General features: G+C 34.2%; 1 protein-coding gene across 1 annotated transcript in view; it reads left to right on the top strand.

The window, feature by feature from the left end:
* LOC149785639 (uncharacterized) overlaps positions 1–26396 on the top strand; it is a 136180-nt gene extending 109784 nt beyond the window's left edge. The window contains exons 12-14 of the mRNA XM_089979916.1: positions 2343–2409; positions 7143–7291; positions 19021–26396. Of these exons, the coding sequence (XP_089836042.1) occupies positions 2343–2409; positions 7143–7291; positions 19021–19378 (574 nt within the window). The 3' untranslated portion in view covers positions 19379–26396. The remainder of the gene's footprint in view (positions 1–2342; positions 2410–7142; positions 7292–19020) is intronic.
* Positions 26397–26863: the final 467 nt, after the last annotated feature.

The raw sequence follows: 26863 nt of genomic DNA, 5'->3' as shown, positions 1-26863 counted from the left end.
TAAAAGATTAGTGTGAATCCTAAGTGGCACATAGCCACCATTACTGAAAAGGAAGTGGGTATGTGAGAAAGCTTGCCAGTAGCTTCTCGAGGTTCGGTGGTTCTTTCCTGGGATTTCCCGGGTTCTTCCTCCACCATTAATACTGGCCGCCATGTATAGCCTATCGTGTGCTGAAAAATGGCGTTAAACCCTACAACAACAACTAAAAAGGAAACCTTTAAATGCCATCAAAAAGAGAGTCCTTTATTGGAACTACATATATTGAAATGATTTTTCCACCAAAGTCTCTGAACAGATTATGATCAAATTGATATATCCTGGCATGAAGACCTTGTCAGCTTTTGAAAATAATGCCAGTCTACACAATAGTATGGCTCCCATTACAACAGAAAAACATGTAAAAGTACCTCAACAATTGCTGTTTGAAGCTTCTTTAAAAAGGTCCACTAGACAATCTCAACCAAACTTGGCACAAAACATCCTGGCAGAAAAGTCTTTCAGGTTTGTACAAATGATGTAGTCTAATGAGCGCTTTGTACTTCCAATGAATTATCAAACAAATATTTCATGACAAATTATATCTAAACACAACATTCAACACATCTGCAGACTGATTTTAAAACAAGAACATAGGAAATAAGAATGAATTAATTGTACACCTCTATGTTCCCGTACAGGTCTAAATTGCAGATTTTTTTCTACTCAATGCATGACTTCTGTCACATTACCAAAGGTCGCAAAAGAACCTAACTTACTGACCCATCCAATGGGAAATCCCATCAAACTCATGATCAAGTTTATTATTACTATTAATGTTAAGGATCATAATTGTTAGATCAAATGCAATATAAAGGATTATGCCAGAAGTTACACACAATATTTATAGGTTGCTGCATTTGTATGGGAAAATAAGAACTCGTTTTGTCGGATGGAATACTTCACGACCTTGGGAGTGAAGTATATCCATCCGACAAAACGAGTTCATATTTTCCCATACAAATGCAGTAACCTTTTTATTATATGCTCATTTTCTTATTCTACCTAAGGCTTAATTATGTAAACAAAATACACTACAAGAAACAACGTAAATGAATGTATGTCGTATTCCAAACTAAATACACAAGCACATATTCATCATTACACAAAATCAACATTATTACTGCGCACATAAATCCGCCCAAATAAACTTGAACTTAGTCGCGCGCTCGAAATAACTTTCGAAAGAAAATGGCGTGTCTAGTTAAAATTGAAATTTTGAGTCATATTGTGAATAAATGTGCATTGCAACAACTTTTCTATTTGATCTGGAATGAATAGATTTTTTTTTTTTTTTTTTTTCGTTTCTACGAAATTTTGTGATTGTGGACTGGATTTGTATGTGACAATTCCACATGAAATACATGAAATTTAATAAGCTAGGGAGAAGCGTGTTGACATCTGCAAATGTGTTTCTGTTTCTGTCATTGAATGTTTGAAATCATAATGTGGGAAAAATATGAAGTCTTTCAGTTGCAATTATCAAAAAGACGCTATTGAATTTAATGCTTATTTCACTTTGAGTGCAGTAAGGAGGATGTAATTGCACTTATCATCGAAATTACAGTACAGTTTCGAAATGTGTAATCAAGATTGAGAAACTATGACATGGCTCATGTAATTCGGATTTGCAGAACTAAGAAAGTATATTTTGAGGAAATTCAGACTGTAAAACTGTAAGTATATTGTTTGCCATTCTTATCACCAGCTAAAGAAGACAGGATATGACTTGTCACTTGTATGTTATTTGTAAGGACCTTTTCTTGCGTCTGTTGTATACTGTAGCTAGCCTAAATCTGAAACATTGTACAACGCGGAATGTGCCAAAGCAGCTGGTATGTGGCAGTCCACGAAACATCTGTTTTAGTTCATTCAGAAACAAATTTAAACAACCACAACGTAAAGCGCCTCTTATGCGAGCGTACATTTGTTTACAAATCAAAAGTGCTGGCGTCTGTGTCCATTGTTTACTTACAATAGACAGTAGTTCCTTTATGCACGTGAATGCTATATGTGTATTGGCATGCAGGTTCAGTATCGGGTAATACTGCACAATTCTGACAATGTAAAGTTAACGGGGAAAAAAATGAGTGTATAATAATTATAGGTTACTGTAACTAAAGTTACACATAATATAGATATGCATAACAATTTGTAATCAGCAGCATATCATACTGGTCCAGGCTTTTTGGCCTGTGGTCTATGACTCTTGCTTGTGGTCATTAGGCAGGTATCATCAGCCAAGTTAGTGGTCACAGGCTGTCATAGACTTTTTATATTGCTGATTATTTTTGTACTGTTTTCAGGCTATTTCCAAACAGAGATGATGGACAGAATAGGCATGCACAGGAACTACAGTTGCATGAAATAGAGGTAAAATCTCATTTATTTGTCAATTTTATTGTTTTTGGGATTTGAATGTTAAGAAGGGACCTGCTCATGTTAAAGAAAACTACTACATATAAAAAGCATTTGTGTGCAATTTCCACAGTTATGAGTAAAACATTTTATATGAGAATGTCTTTGAGCTTAAATAACACTGGTCAGAATATCTTCAGTTGACATTCATTTTGTTTTCAAATGACCTTTGTATAAAAACAAGATCCTTCAGTTTAAACAAATGTTCACCTTATTGCATATTATTTTATTTATATAATTTCAGTTATCAAATACTTATTCTAATTGTTTTGTGCACTGAGCTACGGTCATTGATTGTATGTTTGTGTTATAGTATCCATGCACTTTAAAATCCACATTTAATATTCTCATGTTAAAGTTAACATAATAATAACAATAATAATAATAGGATTGTGATACAGCTTGTGAATAAATACACTTCTAGAAATAATTTTCCAGTGTGATCTTTCTTTGATTTATCATGCATTGTCAAATTCTATGCAAGATGTACAGTCATGATAAATCAGTCATGGTCCTTGAGTTAGACACAGTCGTCGCCCTTGCGTTATACAGCCTGGCATTAATAGTAGAATATTTCATATTGGCTCTTAGTATCTATGTTATAAATAACCAAAATACAGAAATGAACATTTTACTCGTGGTGCATCATGTGTCATCTTTCTATTAGAGTTAGATTCACCTGGAGATTTTTATAGATTTTATGTATATCTGAGTAAGTTTTCACTACCAGTCTATGCACAATCAAAAGATTAGAACATGGTCTAGCAATCATTCATTTAAATAAATAAGTTGATTGACTACAGAGCCTTGATTTTCTCTATCTGGCTACATCGATTCTTTTGGATGGTTAACATTGTCCTAGTATTTTTTCTATTTTTTATATCTTTTCTTGATCTGTTTTAAATGTATCCTGCATTCTGCTGTTCATATTTTATGCATATTTTTGTTTAAACAGGTTTATTGCAATATTAGTATGTTATGGTTCTACTATATAAATATTTAAATGTATTAGATCACACTGAAATATGATTTTTTGTCTTTCTTTATTGAGATACACAATATGATGTTTATATAACAAAAATCAATGATTAAGGTCAGGTAGAAAATGAACTTGATTGTGGACAAGGTCAAGTCCAAAATACTATTATCCATTACATATAATGAAATAAAAAATAAGAGGCTATTAAACAGTGGAAATTAAATAAACATGACACATTAATCAAGCTTCTTCCTAAAAGAATAATCTCTGCAGTTGTTGGTATATGTTATGCTTTATTCTTTTTCAGCTGGTCATTTTCAGTACCAACCTTTCAGTAAAACGTATTGTCACTTCTATTTACTTTAGTAGTAAAATTTAATTCACACAATATTAGAAGCTAAAACTAGCTTAGTGATGGAATTTACAATGCTGTAATTTAAATATTTTGAAAATACTTGATATATTTAAATTTAAGCAATGGACAAAAATGCCCACTCCATAAAGGTCATAGTATATCATTTGCACTAATTGTCCAACGCAATCAATAACTTTACTGTACCTGACTTTGGATAGTTCCATATATAGATTCCTTCTCCTACAGTATTCAGTGGATCCTTGAATGAAAACTTAATTATATAAAAACAAATTTAAATATGTTTTATGTTTGTCATTGAAACAAGAGAATAAGTGCAATATAACACACCATGAAAAGAAAATATTTCCTCTCTTTTATGTGTCCATACTAATCTGCTTGCAATGACAGTGTGTTGTAATCAAACACGCAAGCCCATGTAACAATCAATACAAACACTGCCAACTAATGTGCTTTGATCGATAGCCAGTTCTCTGCATGAATATTTTTTTTAAACTTGGCTTTTATTATATGTAAATCTGCAACAGTCGTGCACTGTTTCATATTTGTGCTTGTAATAGTCTGTGATTTTCCATTTCTGCCTATACAATCTCAAACTCAACCCTACTGATTAATTTATCCTCCGTTGCTACCGACCACAATTTACTGACCTTATTAAGACTGCTTGATTACACGGCAGTTACAGATGCAGAAAACGTCACACTCAATTGTGTTTTTGGAGGGGGTGAGTGTTTGGTTTGGATTTTTTATATAGCTTTCACAATTTTTCAGTCATGTCGCTATGATGTTTGCAATGTGGCAGTTCATAGTGATTTCTAGCACTTGGGCATGATACCGCAGACATGTAGCATAATGTCCTACTGAGTTACATTACCCTGACATGAGGCCAACCAGTCCTAGTACTAACTTTTTAATGCTGAGCGTCGAATGAGGCTACTGCTAATACTATTTTTGTAAGTCTTTGGTATGACTCTGCCGGGTTAGAACCTGCGACCTCCCACATCCGATGTGGACACTCTAACCACTTAGACCACCGAAGTGGTCATTTCTTGGATGAGATGAATCATCAAGGTCATGCTATGGACTGTATTTACGTAGATTTAGTGCAGCACACGCACTGTCTCAATCATTTCAGAACTCATCATTGTTGTTGTATACATCATGAATATCTTCAATAATCAATGCACAATAATCGATATGTGTCTTTGCCCATAAGATCATTAGTGAGCAACTGCTGACAAATTGATGTGGCTTCATTTATGACTTCAGGTGCATTGTTGCCCATACAAACACTATCTTATTTGTTACATATTCAAACTCAGGAGATTGCCGTATTTGCATCACTGATTGAGGTATTACCTTGCCCAATATTCTCACCAGAACCTATCAACTCTTTCAGTATCTCCATCATTATATGCATTATGTACTTCTAGGTTCCACAGATCAATGGCAGTTTGCTGCTTTCCACTAAACTACCTAAATACCCTTATAGACCATTCCATATCCATGTGTTTAGGATTTGTTTCTTATGGTACTTTTATCATGTATTCTAACCCTGTAGGAGATCTCTTGAGCTTAATATATAGGACTTCTAAAGATCTTCTGGTGAGCTTTGTCCTTAAAGAACTGAGGTGGTGTTTTCAACTCTGACTTGTATTCAGGTGGCACGCAGAGGCGTAGCTACGATATTTTGCGCCCGGGGACGAACTATAAAATTGGCGCCTCAGCCCCCTCCCCGTTTAATCACATTTTTGAATATTACCCTTGTTTACTTATTATAATGTAACGTTGTAAGCCTCATTTTGGCGCCCCTGTACCTTGGCGCCCGGGAACGTATGTACCCCCCTGCCCCCCTCTAGCTACGCCTCTGGTGGCACGTCTGGTATTCTGGTAAGTATCTCTCAAACATCTTCATCAAGCTAACCGGCGTGTTTGGCTAGTGCCTCAGAGGTTTCTCCAATGTCAGCAAGCTCTTGTTTAAGATCCTCAGTTATCTCGAGTAAACAAGCAATTGTCTGTGCAGTTGCTCTTGTGGCTTTCTGGATATCCCGTGAGTGATGCCACTTCTTGTACCATTGGTTTCGGTGGCCTCGGCAATTTCTTTTTCTTTAATCAATGGCGTAAATGTATCTTCAAACCCTGCTGTGAGATCTTCTCGTGCATTCTGTCTTGACTGCAACATTTCTTTGACTTTTTTGCGGCCTTCTATCACATTTTGAAGCAATTCTAGTTATTGCTCAGCAGCTTCAAAGCATCGCTTTTCATACTCTTCTGTGGCATTACTGTCGTTCATTTTTATATGATTGCGTTTTTTATTGTTAAATTGACATATCCAAACCTACTCAATATTTATCTCCTTGACTGCAAGTTCCGGTCAAATCAATCATGAGAAAACTATATGAGTCTGAGGTAATCCATACAAACATGTCAAGAAATTCATCCCAGATGTGGTCGGCGGCACATCAATCCAGTGAATGTTTCTGAGGCCATGCGTATCAATGCCACAAAATATCAGCATGTTACAGTTGCCATAAATCACTTTTGGTACATAGACATATCTTAGAGTTTAATAGATGACGCCCATGTTTTTTGTGCCAAAATATGTATGCATTATTGAATTGATTTTCAAACATCACATCATCGTACACCACACGATTATTTTTATGTGCATCCAAATTGTCAGTGGTAGGGGTTTCGTCAATGGTGGAAAAGAAATCGATGGAAGCTCTTCGTCCTGTGATCAACAAAGTCATCTTAGCATAACTATCACTTCTCAGTGATCATTTGTTACTCAACTCTTTTTGAAAATCTTTCCATACCTTATAGCATGGTTGATCATCGGCCGATGGCATGATCAAATACAAGTGATCCCATGTTAACCATCGTAAAATCATATTCAGCAACAGTTGTTTTTCCTGATAAAGCAGGACCAATGATTAATGCAAGAATTGAGATTGGAAACACAGTACCATCATCTTGATGCATTTAAATGATACAATGATCTCATGGCAAGTCTAAGTAAGAAAATTTGGTTTCTTTACAGTAAATTTATTTCAAGACCACATACCATGACCAAAGTTCTATGTTATTAAGACCTGTTGTCAGCCGTGCCCTACGAGATGGCTATTTAATATCATGTGCATTTAAAAATTTTTGCATATTTGTAGCTAGAAAATGATTCGAAGCAAGTAGCAATTTGCACAGTTTGATTAAAGGCTTCTAAGAAAATATATGGATAGGGATTATTGGAAAGATCAAAATATTATTAAATGCCATATCCAAGATATACAGTTAAATAGATATGTAAGAAATAAAGAATACTGGAATTGATTTCAGACAATCTGTGGGAACAAGACAGCATATGCACGGGTTCTTAAAGCGTACAAAATGATGCTGGACTTCTATGGAATGAAACTTAAAGATCAAAGGTCTGGAAAGATAGAGCGTGCTGAGAACTGGAAAGACCGATTTCAGCATTTAAATAAGTAAGGGATATTATATTTAAATCTATCTATGGGAGTGGAAACACACTGTTATGCTTTTCTGTAAGGGGTGGGGTCTGAACCTATTTTACATTTGTTTTTGTCTGCACAAATATAGTTTCTTTTCTTTTGCTCACACCCATATAAGGATTGGTAGGCTTTTTTCGATTTAATGCTATTTTCGGCAAATGCTAGGCTATAGGCCTGTTCTATAACAGTTATGTCCCTTGGCCTGTTAACTCCCCTGATTTACCCATAATGCAATGATCTTTCGCTGGGCAAATCTGTGTAGTAATGTCATCAAAAAAGGCTGTGAATGAACCTTTACGGGACACACCATTTATTTATCAATTCTTATGTGTTTAGGCTCAACTAAACAGTAACAAAAGAAAGAATGAAAACAGCAAGCTTTGAAAAAATTAACAAATAATTTTATTCCCTGGAAAGAATCGCTGTAAAAATGAGAAAAAGAGAACTTACGTTTTTAAGAATCAAATCCAAAAATAGTCAAACAATAATTCAAGAATAAAATTTAGAAGTCCTAATGAAATGTTCTAATGAATTCAAGTTCGAGTCCCAACTTAGAATCCATGATGGAAAGTGATGACATATGTTGTATCCTCTACAGTGTTGTTGTCTACAGTTCCTTGTAGAAACACAAGAAATAACACACCGGTGTTGGAAATCCGAGTAAAAATTTTAAGAAATGTCTTTGTTCAAGAATTTTGTATGAACACTCAAATATTGTCAGGAAAATGAATTCATCTTTCAGAATCCAAATAATCTGAAAAAATTAACCTATAATTTAAAAACTGGCTACAATCGAATTGACATGAAGTTTTTTAAGCCCAGACTCAGATTATTTCTCTAAAATAAAACTATGGTTGTAAAATAATTTTGAGACGCAGAATAGGTACACGTATGAGAATCCCGTGATGTTTACATCACATATTCTCAATATGGCCCTGACAAAAACCAATCATTTTACGCTAAGAATAAAATTATAAAAAGTTGTTTACTTCACAAAATCTATTTAAAAGTCTAGAGTCACATATCCAATTCAACCGCGACCTCACCCTTATTATTCCCAAAATAAATATAAATATTAAAAAAGAACTTGTTCACGCGGCTGTTACTAATTTTGAATTAAGGTCAGGAACTAGGTCAGCTTTAAGTGTTTACAAATGAACAGTCAAGGTCAAACTATTTTATGGAAATTTTTTCCAAATCACATGAACAAGATTATTCTATAATAGTATATAATAGAATTTAAAAAAAAATAAAGCTGACAAACAAACAATAAAATTAAAATAAATATAAATTATGCACCACCAAGATATTTCTTAAAAATGTATATTAAATTTCAATATCATTATATTCATAAAATGTTCATGAAAATTCATTATACAAACTTCTCACAATATTAGAAAAATATAAATGAAGGTGATTTTTTTCTTTTTTTTTTAAAATGATTTGATACTGTATAATGTTCATAGAGATCTTTTATTCAATATTTGTGTACTTAATCTGTAGTTCTGGATTAATATGGGAAAATATTTCCTGGCCAATATGAACAAAATGTATTTGCTATGCCTATAGTGTTTTACAGTTTCTGTCTTAAACCAGACAAAAGTATATGTAGATTATTTCCTAGTCTGGTTCCCAGCTTCGTATGCACCCTGCGTTGTTCTCCACTATTCGTATAAGGGTGAGCAACGCAGGAAGCATAAATGCATTAAGTCAGACTAATTATTCTTGCACTTAGCCTGCTTCCCAGCCTTATCGTAGGGGCCCGCATCCCTATCAATGACTAGTCTTTTGTTGAATCACAGTAATGTAATTCCAGGTTTGAATTAACTATAAATTCAGGTGAATGTCTATATCCAAGAGTTGCATCAGAGCACTTTTGTATTTCCAGAGAAAATAATCACTTGAATACGATAATGTGAAGAAAATGGATCCCAGCTTGAAATAATACTGGACACAACATCAGATACAACTTAATTGTACAAGAACTTAAAGCACGAATGAAAAATCCTCTCAGTTCCAAGATTATATAGTTCTCTACTTGACCTCGGGTCACAATTAACATTTTCTGAAATAAATCATTACCTAATGGAAAATAACCTTCTAGAATGATCCTGATGTTTACAAAATAAAAATATTATTTATTATTATCAAAACCAGAACCTGGATTGTGTCACATACACTAAGGAAATTCTAAAACTAGTTATGTATTAGTTGTTTTAAAAAATGTCATTTCACGACAAGTAGAAATGAACTCAGTTTTGGACAAGGTCAAGTCCAACATTAAGTGTTACATTACAATACTAAATGGGGGCCCTGAGTGGCCGAGTGGTCTAAATCGCTCTCCGTCACGGATCACTGCCATCTCAATTCTGGCTGCGTGGGTTCGCGTCTTGGATTCGGCCAGCGTGAGTATGTGAGAAAGCTTGCCAGTAGCTTCTCGTGGGTCGGTGGTTCTTCCCGGGGTTTCCTCGGGTTCTTCCTCCACCATTAATACTGGCCGCCTTGCATAGCCCATCGTGTGCTGAAAAATGGCGTTAAACCCCACAACAATAATACCATGTAATGAAATAAAAATATTAGAAAAAATCTAACTAACAAACAATGCAAATTAAATATACATAACAATTGTAAATGCCATTTCGTAAATAATATACAATATAGCTAATTTATATCTATGATAATTGTAGATTAATTTTAAGACAATTATCACTTGAAGGTAAACATGTTTACTTGGAACTGAGTTCAGGACATTGGTATTCCCCTTGGAAACCCTAGTCTACTTGATGTTTATCATGTCTCCTAATGCTAGCAAGAAACCTGACCTTGTTGAGAACTTTGATTGTTCTATAAATGAATTGTTGACCCTCATCTTGGTCCTCTATTTGTGTTTTAGATTTATATTTGAAGGTTGTGATCAACAGAATTACTCATTCTTCTTTTAACGAAAGTTTTTAGAAGAACCAATTTTAGTTGTATTCAATCATAAGTTGAAAGGAATTTATTTAAATTATTCATTGGAATTATATGGTTCTGATTGATACTTTTGCACTAAATAACTATTTTGGATTTTTAGTGAATTCATTCAAGGACATTTGGATTATATCATTGTTATACATCAAAACTGTTGGCACATTAGCACATTTAAGACTATTGGAGCATCAGTACATTCATAATTGGAATTATTTACTTATTGGATTTGTGATACAACTTTTAGGAATATTTGGAATGTAATTCACAATATTGTATGCTCTTTTTAAATTCTCAGCTTGTATGCTAGGGAAATAATTATTTATTGAATTTTACAAAACTGGTTTGTTTTCACTTTTTTTCTGTTACTTAGTTTAAGACCTTAAATTTACAATACATATCACAAGTAGTTGCAATACACATGTACCTGTTGATTAGTTGATACCAACTTCAAACTGTATATGCTCAGATCTGCTGTCACATATTGTGCTTGCAGATCTGGGTCTTTGTAGTTTGTTAGGAATAATCAGAGAACAGCAATGAAGCTTATCATTTGATGGCAGATTTGTTAGCAATTAGATTTCAAGCCAATTTTTCATTTGGTTAGTACATGTATGTTGATGAGACTTAGAATGAGTTCAACGACATCATTTATAGGAGTTATTGAACTTAATTATCTATTTTTCAGACATTGGTATCTGTAGTATATCTTGATTTAGGTCTGTTAGATTTCAGTCAGATTTGGTAATGGCTAATTAATATTTATGAAAGCCTGAAAGAATTCCATTTTCAGGATTCCAAGACATCACTTACAGTTGTTATGACCCTGAGAATCAGTCCTTCCAACTTTTGTTTCCACAACATAACTTTAGTAAGGTTTGTTGCAAGAGTTATTTCCCTTGCTTGATATCCTCCTCATTTTGACGTATGCAGCATTACCAAAGGATCATGGAATTTCAAACACATTTGGCAAGCAACACGATTTGTAAAACTAAATAATTTATTTCCCTTGAATACAAAGTGAAAATCAAGAAAAGAAGAACTTACTGTATTGGAAATTAAATCCCAAAATATTCCTTGAATTACAGACACAACTCTTAATAATTTAAGTTCTGAATAAACATTTGTAGAAATCCAAATTAAGTACAACACCAAAGGTGTTGCTGTACCTGTGATGGCCTTTATTGTGTTGTTGTAGCAAGACTCTTTTGTTGAAACACAGTAATGTGATTCTAGGTTTTAATTCACTATAATTGCAGTGAATGTTTCTGTCCAAGAATGGGCACTCAGTATTTCCAGAGAAAAGTCACTTAAATTTAACAATTTAAAGAAATAAATCCCAGCCCATATGAACTACTGAACACAATAATAATAATAATACCGATTAACTCTGCTAAATCTTGAGTATGAATGAATAATGTTCCAGTGCCAGATTATATAATCTTCTACTTGACCTCAGGTCACAATTAACATTTTCTAAAAATACATTACCTAGTAGAAAAAATACAATGTTTCCACAACACAATGTTATAATGAGCAGTCTGTTGCTAAAATTATAAAATATAACCTGGACTATGTAAGATACACCAGATAAATTGTAGGGGAATTCCAATAACCTAGACCCAGACCCAGAGAAACATGTTTACTTCTGTTAATAGTGACCATGATATTAAACACATAAACATAGATAATATTTAGGTACGTATTAGCTGTTTATAGAATAATAATAAAAAATCAACGATTGAGATCAAGTGGAAAATAAACTTGATTTTGGACGAAGTTTAAAGTCCAACATACAATGTTACATTACAGTAATAATGAATTTTAAAAACAAATTAAACAAACTAACAAACAATGCAAATTAAATAAACATAACACTCCCCCTCATAAAGAAAAAGAACGATTTATACAAGAAGGCTTTCTTTTTACTATTAATCAAATATACATTTGAACTTTGTTTGCATAATATAAAATTTTATTAACGATGCAAAGTATACATGAAACAATCTACTATTGCAATTATAACATTAAGTGCATCTGCTATTAAATTGTCTTTTCCCTTGATGTGACTGATTTCATTATTGTATTCCTGTAACATGTCTGATTTTTGTTTTTCATCTTGCCAATGAAAGTAAAGGGTTTGTGATAACTTAACACAATAATTGGCGAAGGAGCTGAATTGATATAGACTTCAAATTGTTGCAACGCCAGTATCAAGTCCAAACATCCCTTCTTGATTGTTGAATAATTTCACTGTTGCTTATTTAATTTCTCAGACAAATAACACACTGAATGATCTACACCATTGTTATCTTCTTGAATATATACTGCACCAACCCCAACATCACTTGCATCAACAGACATTTTAGATGATTGAAATTTTGAGCTGAAAGAACTGGTTCACTCTTATGTAAGGCCTTTAGCCTATCAAAAGCCTCCTGACATTTTTCCGGCGAATGAAATTTGGTTTTCTTGTTCAATAAATTTGTCAGGCATTCAGCAGTTTTGGAAAAATTTCCGATAGTAACCAGTCATACCCAAAAATTGCATCAGCTGCTTTTTACTGATAGGCACAGGGAATTCAGAGATAGCCTTGACCTTAGCATTTATAAGTTTAACTTGTCCATTTCCCATGATATGTCCTATAAATGTAATATAAGTATGCCAAAACTGGCATTTTGATAAATTAATTGTCCAATCTGCTTCAGTGATTCGTCAGAAAATTTCCGAATTGTCTTTAGGTGAACTTACCAGCTATCATTGTAGATGACGGCATCATCGATTTAAGCATCATGCATTAATGTAATTATCTAGACCAGATGTAATCATGTTCATTAAACATTGAAAATTACAAGGCGAACCTTTCATCCGCAATGGCATAACATTATATTACTAAAATCCATCCGGAGTCATGAATACCAAAATTTCCTTTGCCTAATTTCTGTGAGTGGAATTTGCCAGAGTCCTTTCACAAGGTCAAATTTGGTGTCTTTTCTATAGTCAGTGCAAATGTGGAAAGTATTATCTGGTTTTTGAACAAGCATACATGGTGAACTCCAGACCTTTTCAGTGGTCTAGTAGTTAGAGTGTCCGCCTCAGACGCAATAGGTCATGGGTTCGATCTCCGGCCGAATCATACCAAAGACTTATAAAACATGGTTCTAACAGCGCCCTCACTTGGCACTCAGCATTAAGAGGTTAGTGTTAGGACTGGTTGGCCTGGTGTCAGGATAATGTGACTGGGTGGGACATCATGCTACATGTCTGCGGCATGATGCCCCAATGTTGGACATTACTATAAACTGCCACACTGTAGACATCATAGCTATATGACTGAAGCTTTTTTTTTAAAGCTACGTCAAAAATCGAAATCACACACATATGGTGAACTCCAGTCACTTTTACTAGATTATATAAAAACGCTCTCCAGCAAATACTAAATTTCATTTGTCAACGATTCTTGTTTAAGAGGGTTCACCCTGTGTTGAAGTTGTTTCACATGTGTGGAATCTAGAGTTTCAGCATTGTGGAAGATTTTATTTGTTCGTATAGGAACCTCTGGAAACAAGAACTAATATTCAAGTAACAGCAGTTTTAGTTCAATCGTTTCTTATTGCTGTATATGTGAAATTGTTTGGTCCAGATGATTCATAATTTCTGAATTCTCACGTCAGTACCGTCTGATTGCATTCCATTGCTTACATTGTCACTTTGTTGAACAGGTACAACAAAACTGACTGCATGCTGTCTCTATCAACATTATCCTTTAACATATTTATGTGACAAATGATGTGATCACTTTCTTTGCAACTGTACAAGGACCATAGTACTTGTCCTGAAGAGGATTTTATGGCAGGGGCAAGAGAGCCAGAACTCTTATCATCAGGCTGAAGACTCCTTTCCTTTGTATTTTTATCATACCTTAATTTCAGTTTTGACTGAGGAGAGTGCAGATTAGTTCTCGCAGCCTCACAAGCCTTTGACAACTTTTATTTAAAATCGGAAACATTATCTTGAAGATTAATTTTGGTTTTTCATTTGAAAGAAGTTTCTCTTTTAAAAACTTTAATGGTCCACAGACAGTATGTTCAAAAACTAGTTCAAAGTGTCTAAATCCTAAAGATTCTTGAACTGATTCCATAACAGCAAACAACAATAAATGAATAGCTCCATCCCAGTCTTTTACAGTATCAAAACAATATGAACGAATCATATTTTTCAAAGTTTGATGAAATTTTTCTAAACCCCTTGCCTTTCAGGGTGATAGGCTGAAGACTTTAATTGTTGGATGCCTAATTCATGCATAAAATTCGAGACATTAAATTTGACCCTGATCAGATTGAACAGATTTGGGAAGGTCAGATCGAATAAAAAAAAAACTGTATCAAAGCTTTTAATATTGTTTTAGTTTTAATATTCCTGAAATGAATTGCCTCTGGGAACCTTGTAGACACACACATTATGGTCAACAAGTATTAGTTGCCTAATGTGTTCTTAGGTAAGCGACCAACACAGTCTACCATTATTCTTCTAAATGGTTCATCAAATGCAGGAATAGGTTGCAGATGAGCTTTAGGTATCGTCTGATTGGGTTTTCATACAGTTTGAAAAGTATGACGAGATATGCATTGTTTACAAACATTTTTAATATTTGGTCAATGAATGTGATTCAGGATCTTGTGATAAGTCTTGTTGATCCCTAGATGACCAGCCAAAGGAGTTTCATGGGTCAGACTAAAAATTTGCTGTCAATATACAACTTTGGAACTACGATTTGATAGTTCACTGACCACTCATCACCAGCATGTACCTTGCCTAGTAGTAAATGAGCATCTTCATTGGGCAAACAATTCACAGCATTGATAGTCATTCATCCTGAAACTAAGTCTGATGTTAAATTAACATTATGGAGTGAAATTTGAAGAAAAACAAACCTCGTTCAACTTCCTGAACAAGAACAATTTCAGAAGAAGACTTAACAGACAAAGGCAAAGTACCTGATAATAAAAAAAAACTCTTACGACACTCCTGTGTCCCTTAATATTTTAATAGAAATATGATTGGTCCATGATTCTTCATAAGTAGAATTAGACTTGGGTTTTTTGATCCCACAAATGTATAGTTTCCAATACATGACCATGTCCTAGACCTTTGAAAAACAAGAGCATTTGGAATATGGAATAGCGCTCATGCCGCTGTCTTTATTCTGTTGCTTATTTTTTAACTTTAAGCAATCAGAAAAATTTGCCCTATTTTCTTGCAATAAATGCACGTAGGAAGAGGTAAGGATTTCTGATTAGTCTTATCAGACATTTGAGTCTTTTTAGTTTTTTGCTATATTGAAATTTATAAGTACTCACTTGAGATTGAGGTGGTTTCTTACTAACCATCTGCAGAGAGGAAACCTTACTGACAAATGAAACTTTGTGTGTCAAGAAACAGTCTTAAGCTGTACGAGCAGTGTTTTGCATAGTGTCTTCATTGTGTCCACCAAGGTAAGTCTTAACATCGCTGTGGACACAGTTCCATGATTCTTCAACTAATATGGTTTGTGTAAGTTTGTCACAATTTTTGTCACTCATTTTAGATGCACACCTATCTGACTGTGACCTGTTCTTTTTCCCATGTAAACTTAACATGGGTTTGGCTATTTCTGTTTTGTAATTTTGAAACCTCTGCTGATATGCCACAGGTACCAACTCATAACCCTTAAATTCATTCGTTGACCAAACCATTATCTGCACTTGCTTCTACTGACAGTGAGGTATAAATTTCGTGAGCTTTGCCGATAAGTAACATCAAAAACTGAATTTTTATGGGTGGGGGTTCATTATGTTCTAATTCTTTAAATCTAAGTTGAAATTCCATTTCTTCCTTTTTTTTTTTTTGTATTTGCAATTTTATTTGGATCTGTATTTCTTCATTTTGCATTTACAACTGCATTTACATTTTCCTCTGGGCCCCGAGTAGTATAAAGCACTCAACATTCTGGATCACTGCAATCTTACCTCTGTCACATGGGTTCTAGTCTCAGTCTCAGCTAACGTTGGTATGTGAGAAAGTTTGCCAGTAGCTTGTGGGTTCGTGGTTCTTCCCGGGGTTTTCCAGGGTTCTTTCTCCACCAGTTATACTGCCTGCCATGTATAGTCTATTGTATGCTGAAAAATGGCATTAAACCCTACAACAACAGCAACATTTTCCTCTCTTCCCTCTCTCTTTATTTTTCTTCTTAGTCAAGCTGATGCTTTTTAGCTCTATTTCTGTCTGGTATTTCAATTCTTTTAATTTTATTTCAGAGCTAGATAGAGACTTACTAATTAACCCTAAAACATTTGCATTAAATATTTCCTTTTCCAACAAATACTTGACCAAAATACTTTTTAATTTCCTGTTTTAACAAAGATGATTTTATCTTAGAAAGGGAATAGTGGTTAGCAAACTCAAACAGCTCATATTTCCTTAAATACTCAAACTCTTCCAGTGTAGGATTGGAAACAAAACTCTCCGCCCTTAAGATGACATTGTGAAAGCTTGTTGGTTTCACTATATAAAATCAAAGGACTCAGGACAAAGACATTTTTGAACTAAAATGAATTTAAATTGCAAAACAATTTTAGTTTCTTTGAAATATTAAATTTGTACCCTTTACATCCCCCCCCCCCATTCATGTTGTGACTCTTTGATTGTAAACCAACTAAAAGAAATAAGCAAAACAAATTTTTTTGTAATACTTAACAAATAAATTAATTATATAAGTTGTAAATGAAAATGTGAGAGGAACGTACAGTATTATGAAGTGAATATAAAATAATCCTGAAAAGTTTCTATTAAAGTCCAAAAGAATGAAAAGTTGTGTATAAATTTCAGAACCGGAAATTTACTGTTCCTTTGAATAATTCACAATAGTTCCAGAATACTATTAGTCCAAAACATAAGATCTTTCAGTTTCCACTGAACAGTCAAACAAATGTTTTTTCCTCCAAAATAATATCTAAGTACAGCATAAAACATGTCTGCAGACTTGATGTTACAACAGGAACATGAGAAATAAGAAAGACTGTAAAATAGGAATGAATCTGATTGCTCAGTTCTCCCCTTATATACACCATCAAGAGTCTGTTTATTATGACTATATATTGCCATATACCTCGCAAGAAAGATCAAATATTTCAAAATACCTATTCATGTGACCTAACTCATTCAATAGAAATTAACTTCTTTCTTTTAAGATACCACCTGACTGATCTATCCAGTGGGGAAAAAGCCAAATCTCGTAAACATTTTCCACTAATAATGTTAATATTAGCAACTGTCAACACTTACGTAAGCATATATTTATAGATCCTACGCAATTTGGCATTCTCTTTCTCTGATATCTTATGCTCATACAAAATCCAGATATAGATTACTACAGTTTACAGTCATGAATAAAAATTATAGATAAAATCATGTACTGAAAATTAAAGAATATATAACATATAAACAACCATAAAGCAGTTGCTGTTGTTCCAGTTTGGTTTATTATGTTCCTTTATGAGGCCATACAAGGGAAATATGTATGTCCAACAGGAACATATACTTGACATTTTTTACATATATACTGACAAGATGCAGCCAGACCTTAGCTACATTGTATGTAATTTGTGAACTTAATAATTGATCATGTAGAATCAAAAGTCATACAAGTTTTGTATGTAAACATTCTCCAGTACACTAGAGAAAGACATTGAATGCTCGTACTTTGCCCTTGGATGAGAACTGATGGTTGAAAGCAAAAAGATATCCATAATATTAGTTAGAAATAATACATTATCTTGAGTTAGAAGAAACAAAACTATCCTAGAAAATCTCAAGTCATCCACCCAGAACTTAAAAGTTTAGTGGTCAATGGCTTGACCCAATGAACTAGCTCAGTATATTGTCATACCAGTATGGTATTATGAGTGGAACTTTGCATGCATAACCATTGTAAATTCAATGTGTCAAGATTATTTGATGTTAAATGTTGGGATGTGAAATGATGCTTGATCTCTGAGACTGTAGCATTGATCACTTTGTTTTTATTCATCACTGATTTTGCCTACCATGTGGGAATTGCTTTTATCCATTCCGGAACATATAGCCGTACCTCTCACTATAGGAGTCTAATGTTTTATCAGTTAAGTGCAATGAAATCTCTGACACATCGGTACTATAAATTAACACAAGGAGTGCAAGCGTGACTTCAGCCTCCGCTCGATTCGACTTTTGTCACACGTCTTTTATCGCTTCAGAATCGCCAAAAGACTGAAAAGCTACACATATCCATTCAAAATACAGTAACATGGCAACGCATAACTCTCGGATGGCCATCGTATGAATCTAATCCGGCGAATTAACCTTTATTTTCACCATTACGGTCACAAAGTCTTTCTACAGGACACCATCAGTCTGTAGACCTAGTACATTCTCTGTAGACCTGGTGTATTCTTGACAGATCTATTGTATTCTCTGTAGACATAATACATTCTCTGTACACCTAGTACATTCTCTGTAGACCTAGTGCAAAACAGAGCTCAAACATTACTTGGGAAATGCAAGTGTGAAGCTGAGATGTCACTATTATTATACACATGGACAATTATGAATGAGAAATGTGTAGGACATTTTAATATTTCTTATATTAAATGTGGTTTTTTAATGCGAAATGCATAATTTACTGTAAATAAAAACTTATGTCCTTTTTTAAATACCAGGTCTCACCACAACTATTTGAGGATCACCAGAATTCTGAAGTGCCTGGGTGAGTTGAGATATGAACACTTAAAGAGACCTTTCATTGAATTTATTCTGCATGAAGCCATTGAAGAACATACCTTGTCGAATCTCCTGAACAGTTGTTGCAGTTTTTGGATAGACCTACTGAGAAACGATGAGAGAGAAGAAGTATGGAAGTTATTTGAATCTCTTAGTGCAACGCAGACTAAAAACGTCAGCGATGAAAAGTATGAAGGCAGCAGGAAAAAGAAAAAAAAAGGTGAAAAAAAAGTTGAATCTAAGATTGTACAGAAAACTGAGCACACGAAAGTTTCTGCAAAAAAGAAGGCAAAGTAGCATGAGCAGTCAATAAAAGAGTGAAGTATTGAGAAAATGAATTGAGTATGTCAATCCAGATAAAGTATTATTATATTGGAAGCAAAACCTCAGTGATAGTAAGCATGAAATGATAGAAGGACACCAATAATAAATTAAATGACAAATGAAAAATAAAAGAAGAAGAAATATCCTGCAGCGCCAGTTCTGTCAGAATGTGTTTGAGCGGAAATGACTGTTTAATAGAAACAAATTTATATACAAAGCCAGATTGCTGCAATTATAAAAATGTTTGTCCCCATATGGGAGAATAACCTTGTTAATTGTCATGAAGCAAATAATTTATTATGGCAGATGCTAATCAAGAACAAGATACAGTGAAGGTCCCTGCTTTTGATGGTTGGGGTCTGCAAAGTGCCATCATGTTATATATCATGCAACATTGAGACAAGTCGGTCAATAACTGGCAATATAATGCAATATTGAGACAAACTAGTTAGATGATGAAGTGCCATCGTAATATATATATATCATGATGTATTGAGAAAACCCAGCATTTAGATGACAAAGTGTCATTATGTTATATATCATGCAAAACAGAGACTAGTCCTACATGTAAGACATAGCACATGTTGATTTTGTTTAGGTACTACAACATGAAAATCAGCGTCAGGTCTTACATGTAGGACTAATCACTGTAGTAGTCATCAACGATTTCATCAATAATAGATCGATGAACATTAATATCCATGATACCGCCTTGAAATAATCGTCGACAAATTTCAGCTGCTTCATTAATTACTTCTGGAGAATTATTACCGGCTCGTTTTCCTCCTATAGGAACTTCTGGTCGTTGCACGTTAAAAAGAATATTGTTAGGGCATGAAGTAACAAGATCACTTCCTCCTGGCGTAGTCAGGGAAGAAAAACCACTTCTGCTTGCTCCTTCTTCCTCACTAGTTGTTTTTCCGCTTTTTTCTCAAATAGTCTTATGGGTGATCTTTCTATTTTTGCTTTTATAAGTAGCTCTTTAGACCTTTCAAGTTCCGACATCAACGTTTGCTGCGGTGAAGAAGATTGTTGTTCTTCTATTTGTTGCTGCGGTGGAGGAAGTTAATATGAAGGTTCCTGCTTGGGGGGGGGGTGTAGTCTTTTTTGTTTTTGAAATTGTGACTCCAAATAAAATTTATTTATGTCGTTAATATATTCATTGTATACTTCATCGTCATTTCTAGCCTGGGATTTGTTACAATACACGTGATATAGCCATTTAAAATAACTATAAACATTTACGTTAGCATACTTAGATTTTAAAATTTCAGAATTTTCAGGAAAACTATCAAATGCAACACGAGAAAAATCTTTCTTTTTATCTTTTTCTCTAAGTTCTTCAACAACACCTTCTCTAAGTTTACTAATCAGTTCAATAATTTCTTTTCTTACTTTAGGTTTAGGTGCAAGTTCTTTTATCACGTCGGTGATTTGAGTACAAATATTCTCAAGTATTTCTTCACCTACAGAAGGAGGTTGAAATGCAACTATATCAGTTGGAAGTTTTCGTAAAATCATTTTTGTTTTTTAGTTCTTTCTCCTATTTTTGCAGTTTGCTCAGCGGTTTGTTTTGATACTGGAAGAAGATCCTCCCTAATGGTCTTGTGACTCCTTCAGTAACTTTTCTAACAGGTCTAAACAATTGTTCTGCACTTTCTGTGAATTCAACTTGAGATTCTTGACGTTCTTGTTGTTTTTGTCTAACAGAATCACGAACAGGAAGAAATTTCTTAATTGCCTCTAGTCGTTCTCGAGCTAATCTAGCTGTATGAGACTCCAACGCTGATGCCATTATTTGATATAATTTTATTTAATTATAGCAGCAGAGAGGGTGAAGTCTCATACTCAGCACCCAGTCACCGCAATCCCTTTTTTTTGCGAATTATTTTGCGATTTTTCAGGAAGGCTTAATTTTGCAATTCTAGCGTGAGTCAATTAGAGTCTGTTCGCCCTCTCTCTGGTGGCAGTATTTGTTATAATTTTATTTAATTATAGCAGCAGAGAGGGCGAATGCCTCAGATGTGTCACGGTGCCGCCGCAACCCTATTTTTGCGATTTTCAGGAAGGCTTATTTTTACGATTCTAGAGTGAATCAGTTAGAGGCTGTTCGCCCTCTCTGCTGCTTTTCGTGTATTTTTGTTTACATAATTAAGCCTTAGGTAGAATAAGAAAATGAGCATATAATAAAAAGGTTACTCATTTGCATGGGAAAATACGAATGAGTTTTGTCAGATGGATATACAGCACTCCCAAGGTAATGCAGTATTTCCATCCGAAAAACTTGTTTATATTTTCCCATACAGATGCAGTAACCTATAAATATTGAGAAAAGCCAGTTAGATGACAAAGTGCCATTATGTCATATATTATCCAAGACAGACAAGTCGGTTAACTGACGATATGCCATGATCATATTATATATAATGCAATATTGAGACAAGTCAATTAACTGGCAAAGTGCCATCATGTTAATATCATGCAATATTGAGACAAGTCGATTAAAATGCCATCATGTTACATATCATGCAATATTGGGACAAGCCAGTTAGATGACAAAGGGCCATCATGATTTATATCATATCAGGCAATATGGAGACAACTTGTAAGTTAAATGACAAAAAAGTTTGGCTGTAACCTTTTGGCTGTACAAGTTGGGGGTGGGGTTGGAGGATGCACTAAACAGATTATAGTGATGCAGTCACCAGATTAAATCTGAGCCTTGAGAGACCCCTGAATGAATAGTGCAAGTTTGAGAGAATAGTGTGAGTTTGAGTGCTAATATTGCCATATGCTTACTTGTTGAGACCTTTGGTTGGTATGATCTAAACCAGTTTGAAGAAGGATTGTCAAACCTGTAACAATTCAACTTTTGCAGCAGAATTTCATGATCAAGAAGATCAAAGGCTTTCTTGAAGTCAAGGAAAACAATCCCAGTCTTAATATGTCCAATATCCATTTTCTTCAGCCAAATTTCAGTTAATTTGGTAAGTTCTGTTTGGCACAAGTGGTACTTTCTAAATCCTGATTGCGCTTATGAAATAGAGAGTAGGTTTCAAAAAAATGTATAGGCCTGAATGGCTACATATTTTTCAAATGATTTTGACAATACAGGTAGAACTGATATTGGTTTGTAATTCCCTGGATCCTCCTTTTCTCCTTTCTTAAAGATAGGTGTAACCTTAGCACATTTCTTCAATATTTCTGGAAAATTACCAGTCATTATTCTTAAGTTTATGTTATGCGTTAATGACTTTGTTATTACTGGTGCAGCAGTTTTAAGAATTCATGGACCAGTACCATACAATCCAGAGGATTTATTAAAATTCACCTTAATTAGCATATCAAAAACATCAGCTTCACTAACATTAGCTACTGAAAAGTAATTATCATCAGGAATTTTAGCTCTTATGAATAACAGAAGTTGAATTGGAATGTTAGTCTGGTTCTTAATAATATAAAAACCTAAGATGCAATCAAATGACCAGGATGTGGGTCAAAAGTTTGCTTCCAGAATATTTGTAAATAAGGCTAGACTTTGAACCCAGCTATCAGTAAACAACCTATTTATAGCTTACAAACATGACAAAAAACATGAGAATAGTCAGGTAGGCCAAAATTGTACCCACAGTTATGGACAAAGGTCAAACAACAATTGTTCTTCTTGTAGGGTTTAACATCATTTGTCAGCTCATGATAGGCTATACATGGCAGACAGTATAACTGGCAGATCAAGAACATAGGAAAGTTCCGGGAAGAACCTTCAACCCATGGGAACCTACAGGCAAGCTTTCTCAGGCACAAACAATGGCCGAAACTGAGATTGGAACTGACATAGATGTTAGTGATCCATAGCAGTGAGCACTTTAGACCACTCAGCCACCTGGGGCCCCTCAAACACACATTACAAATTAAATATAAATAATACTCTGAAATATGAGGGGTATTTGAAAAGTTCTATATATTCTTTTATAACATTGTATCTTTAAACCTGTGAGTAAATCTGATATCAATTGACAGAGAAAATAACATTCTGTAAAATGATATACAGCTGCACATACTTCATTCCAGACCTCTGCAGATGGTGTTGTGTGACACAGTTAAATGACAGTCTTGTATATTAAATGCCAGGAGAACGAGAAAAATCATGTTTGTGAGCATTTAAAAAGTGGATGATTAGATTGAGAAAGTATGTAGAGATGCATGGGGAGTCCTTTTAGGAGATTTACTGACATACTGTTCAAATAAAAAGAATTTTGTTATAAAGCACACTAATATGCAGAACGTTTGAAATACCCATTGTAAAAATACATATCAGTTCTATTTGCCATTTTGGGAAACATTTCCATTGATTGATAGTCATTGATGAATTCATTTATCATTTTTATTGAACAGTTTGTTTTTTGAAAGGAATATTTAGGTACTGATAGTGTATGAAAAGGTAGTCGAGCTAGAATACAATCTTATTTCAGAGGACAAATATTGTTCTCTGACAAAATTACCAAGAATAACCAAAAATTGTTTGTAATCTCAGATTGGCTTTATTGGGATGGGGTGGGGGGGTTAATAAAACAAATATGAGCTTAAATTCTATGACATTTTTTGCCGATAAGATGCATGACCAACTGCAAACAATGTAGACTTACAGCTGTGATGGCTGATCAGGGTCAACATTTTGAACTGAATTCCACTGAATATTTATTGAACAAGCACAGAGCTAATCTACTGGTGCATTATCTAATGTCAGTTGGAATCTGTGCAGTTGGTTATGATAATAACAGTACAGTGGCTAGCCCTCTTACAAGACCACACAACATATGCACAAAGGAGCTGTACCTATATAAACAGTTGTCTCTTAAAGGTGTAATAAATGGCAAATATAGCTATGTTAATTCAAAGGTAATGACCGTGCTGGTGGCGTAGTGGTTAGAGCATCTGCCTTGGAATGGGGGAGGTCGCAGGTTCGAACCCTTGCCGAGTCATACCAAAGACTTACAAAAATGGTACTAACAGCTGCCTTGATTGGCGCTCAGCATTAAGAGGTTAGTGTTAGGACTGGTCGGCCTGGTGTCAGGATAATGTGACTGGGTGGGACATCATGCTATATGTCTGCGGCATGATGCCCCAGTGTTAGACATCACTATAAACTGTCCACAGCAGACATCATAGCGATATGACTGAAAAATTGTTAAAGCTATGTTAAAAATCGAAATCACTCACTCACTCAATCAAAGGTAGTGATAGGCCTTGCCCCTTTTCTTTGCACACATTATTGGCAAATATTAATTACATATATCTTTGATGGTAAGACCACCCCCTCTTTTGGATAAATTTTATTATGTTAGTCACCTATTTGTATCATGGGAGAAATACGTATTTTGGTGCCAGGATAGGTGGCCACTATGAGACAGAGTAAGCTTTGTTGAGGTGGTCCTATCAGGAAGGTGAACACTATAGTTTTTGTGATTAATTATTTTAATTATTGACAAACTACTACATATTTTGTTTGGAGTGGGTAGACAATAGTTTTATATGACATAGTGATATGTTATGGTGAATAGGTGTGGATACTTGCCTATACCATATCAAAAGTAGTTCTTTTCTCAGACTGGGAATAAAACACAAATGTAGTTTTGTATTTATTACCTACTCCCTTTAATGCTTCTTGCATATTTTTAGCCAACATTTTGAACACGATTCCAAGCACAGAAAATTTAAGACATTTGATTGAGGCCATATATATGTAAGAAATATATATGTGCAGACATCAATAAAATATTGAAATAGTTCCTGTTTGGGTGTGATACAGACTAAATATGTGTATCAAATGCCATATTGATAATAGCAAACAATTATTAATACATGTACTTGTAATTTGTAAAGAAAATCTGTGAGAACAAGGAGGCACATGCCCAATTTCTTTGAGCCTACAAGATGATGCTGAACTTCTATGGAATGAAGCTGGAGGATGATAAATCTGGGAAGATTCAGTGAGCCGAAAACTGGGATGAGAGTTTTAAGCATTTAAACAAGTAATTGTTAAGCAAGACAATTACTATGCAAAGCATAACATACAAAAGTAAAGAAGAATTTTCCTATTTATTCAACAGTATCTTATACAGTCATAATGTATTTGATATGAATAAATCTTAGTTTATTTGCTTCTTTGATCAGACTAAAAGAAGGAAGTACCTATTCTTGCTATATTCTGGATGTCAAAATACAATTATCTTTTCTGATGTCCAAAAAGGACAAAACTGTCTCAAAATGAAAGTTTATGCAAGATCAACCTCTATTTTTATTTTCTGAAGTCAGCCAATTACCATTATGTTTAACAAAATCAAATTCTTTGTAGTCTATTTGTCGGTGGATTTTAACACTTTTTGCATAAATGGGTTTATTTCTGAAGCAGAAAACATCTACATCAAACAGCAGATGAAATGAATAATTTTATTTTTTAAAAGTCCACCAAACATTATCATCTCACTGTGCATTCATTTACATTGGGATTATAATTGGTACATTAATGAAAGACTGTAAATGACTACTGAAGTCTTTATTCCAAAAATCCTAGAAATATTGCTTACTTTATTCAAGTTTCCTCATTTATTGTCCTGATTACATTTTTATAAAGACTGAATAGTTAACCAGTCAGTGATTGTGATGTAATGGACCATTGACAAATTGGTTAACCAGTCAGTGATTGTGATGTAATGGACCATTGACAAAATGGTGTACAGGATGCAGCTGTTATTGTGTGTGTTAATATTACAACTATCTCTTCTGCTGAAATGTTAGAGAAGGAACAGCTTTCAGTGACAAATATATATATTTATATCAAGAGGGAAAGTAAGATATTATTAAAATGGTGTTAAAAAAGTTCAGATTTTTATGAATAGGTTGTTGTTATGTGAATTTCATGATCGACTTAATCAAGATTGTATTCTTTGATTTATGTATATAAATTAGATAAATGAGATGTTTTCCTTGACTGGTTTGTAGTATTTCAATTAGATAATTGGAATGTTTTCTTTGATAGATACACCTGTATATGATTTATCAATTAGATTAATAAAGACAGATATATTCAGCATATTTTTAGAAGATAATGTGCAGTTTAGAAAAATCAGCAATAAAAACACTTATGAGGGCCTGACTATATTAACGAGTCACAACATGGCCTACATGGGACAGATTGAAGAGTCACAACATGGCCTACATGGCACAGATTGAAGAGTCACGATATGACCTACATGGGACAGATTGAAGAGTCACAACATGACCTACATGGGACAGATTGAAGAGTCACTACATGGCCTACATGGGACAGATTGAAGAGTCACAACATAACCTACATAGGACAGATTGAAGAGTCACCACAAGGCCTACATTGGACAGATTGATTTTCAGCAGTTTTTAAATTGATATTAGGAAAATATTTATGCATACCCAGTGTAT

Source organism: Sinohyriopsis cumingii, chromosome 13, assembly GCF_028554795.1.
Source record: "Sinohyriopsis cumingii isolate HCF-2022 chromosome 13, ASM2855479v2, whole genome shotgun sequence".
Lineage (NCBI taxonomy): Eukaryota > Metazoa > Mollusca > Bivalvia > Unionida > Unionidae > Sinohyriopsis > Sinohyriopsis cumingii.
This window is presented reverse-complemented; position numbering and strand designations above follow the sequence as displayed.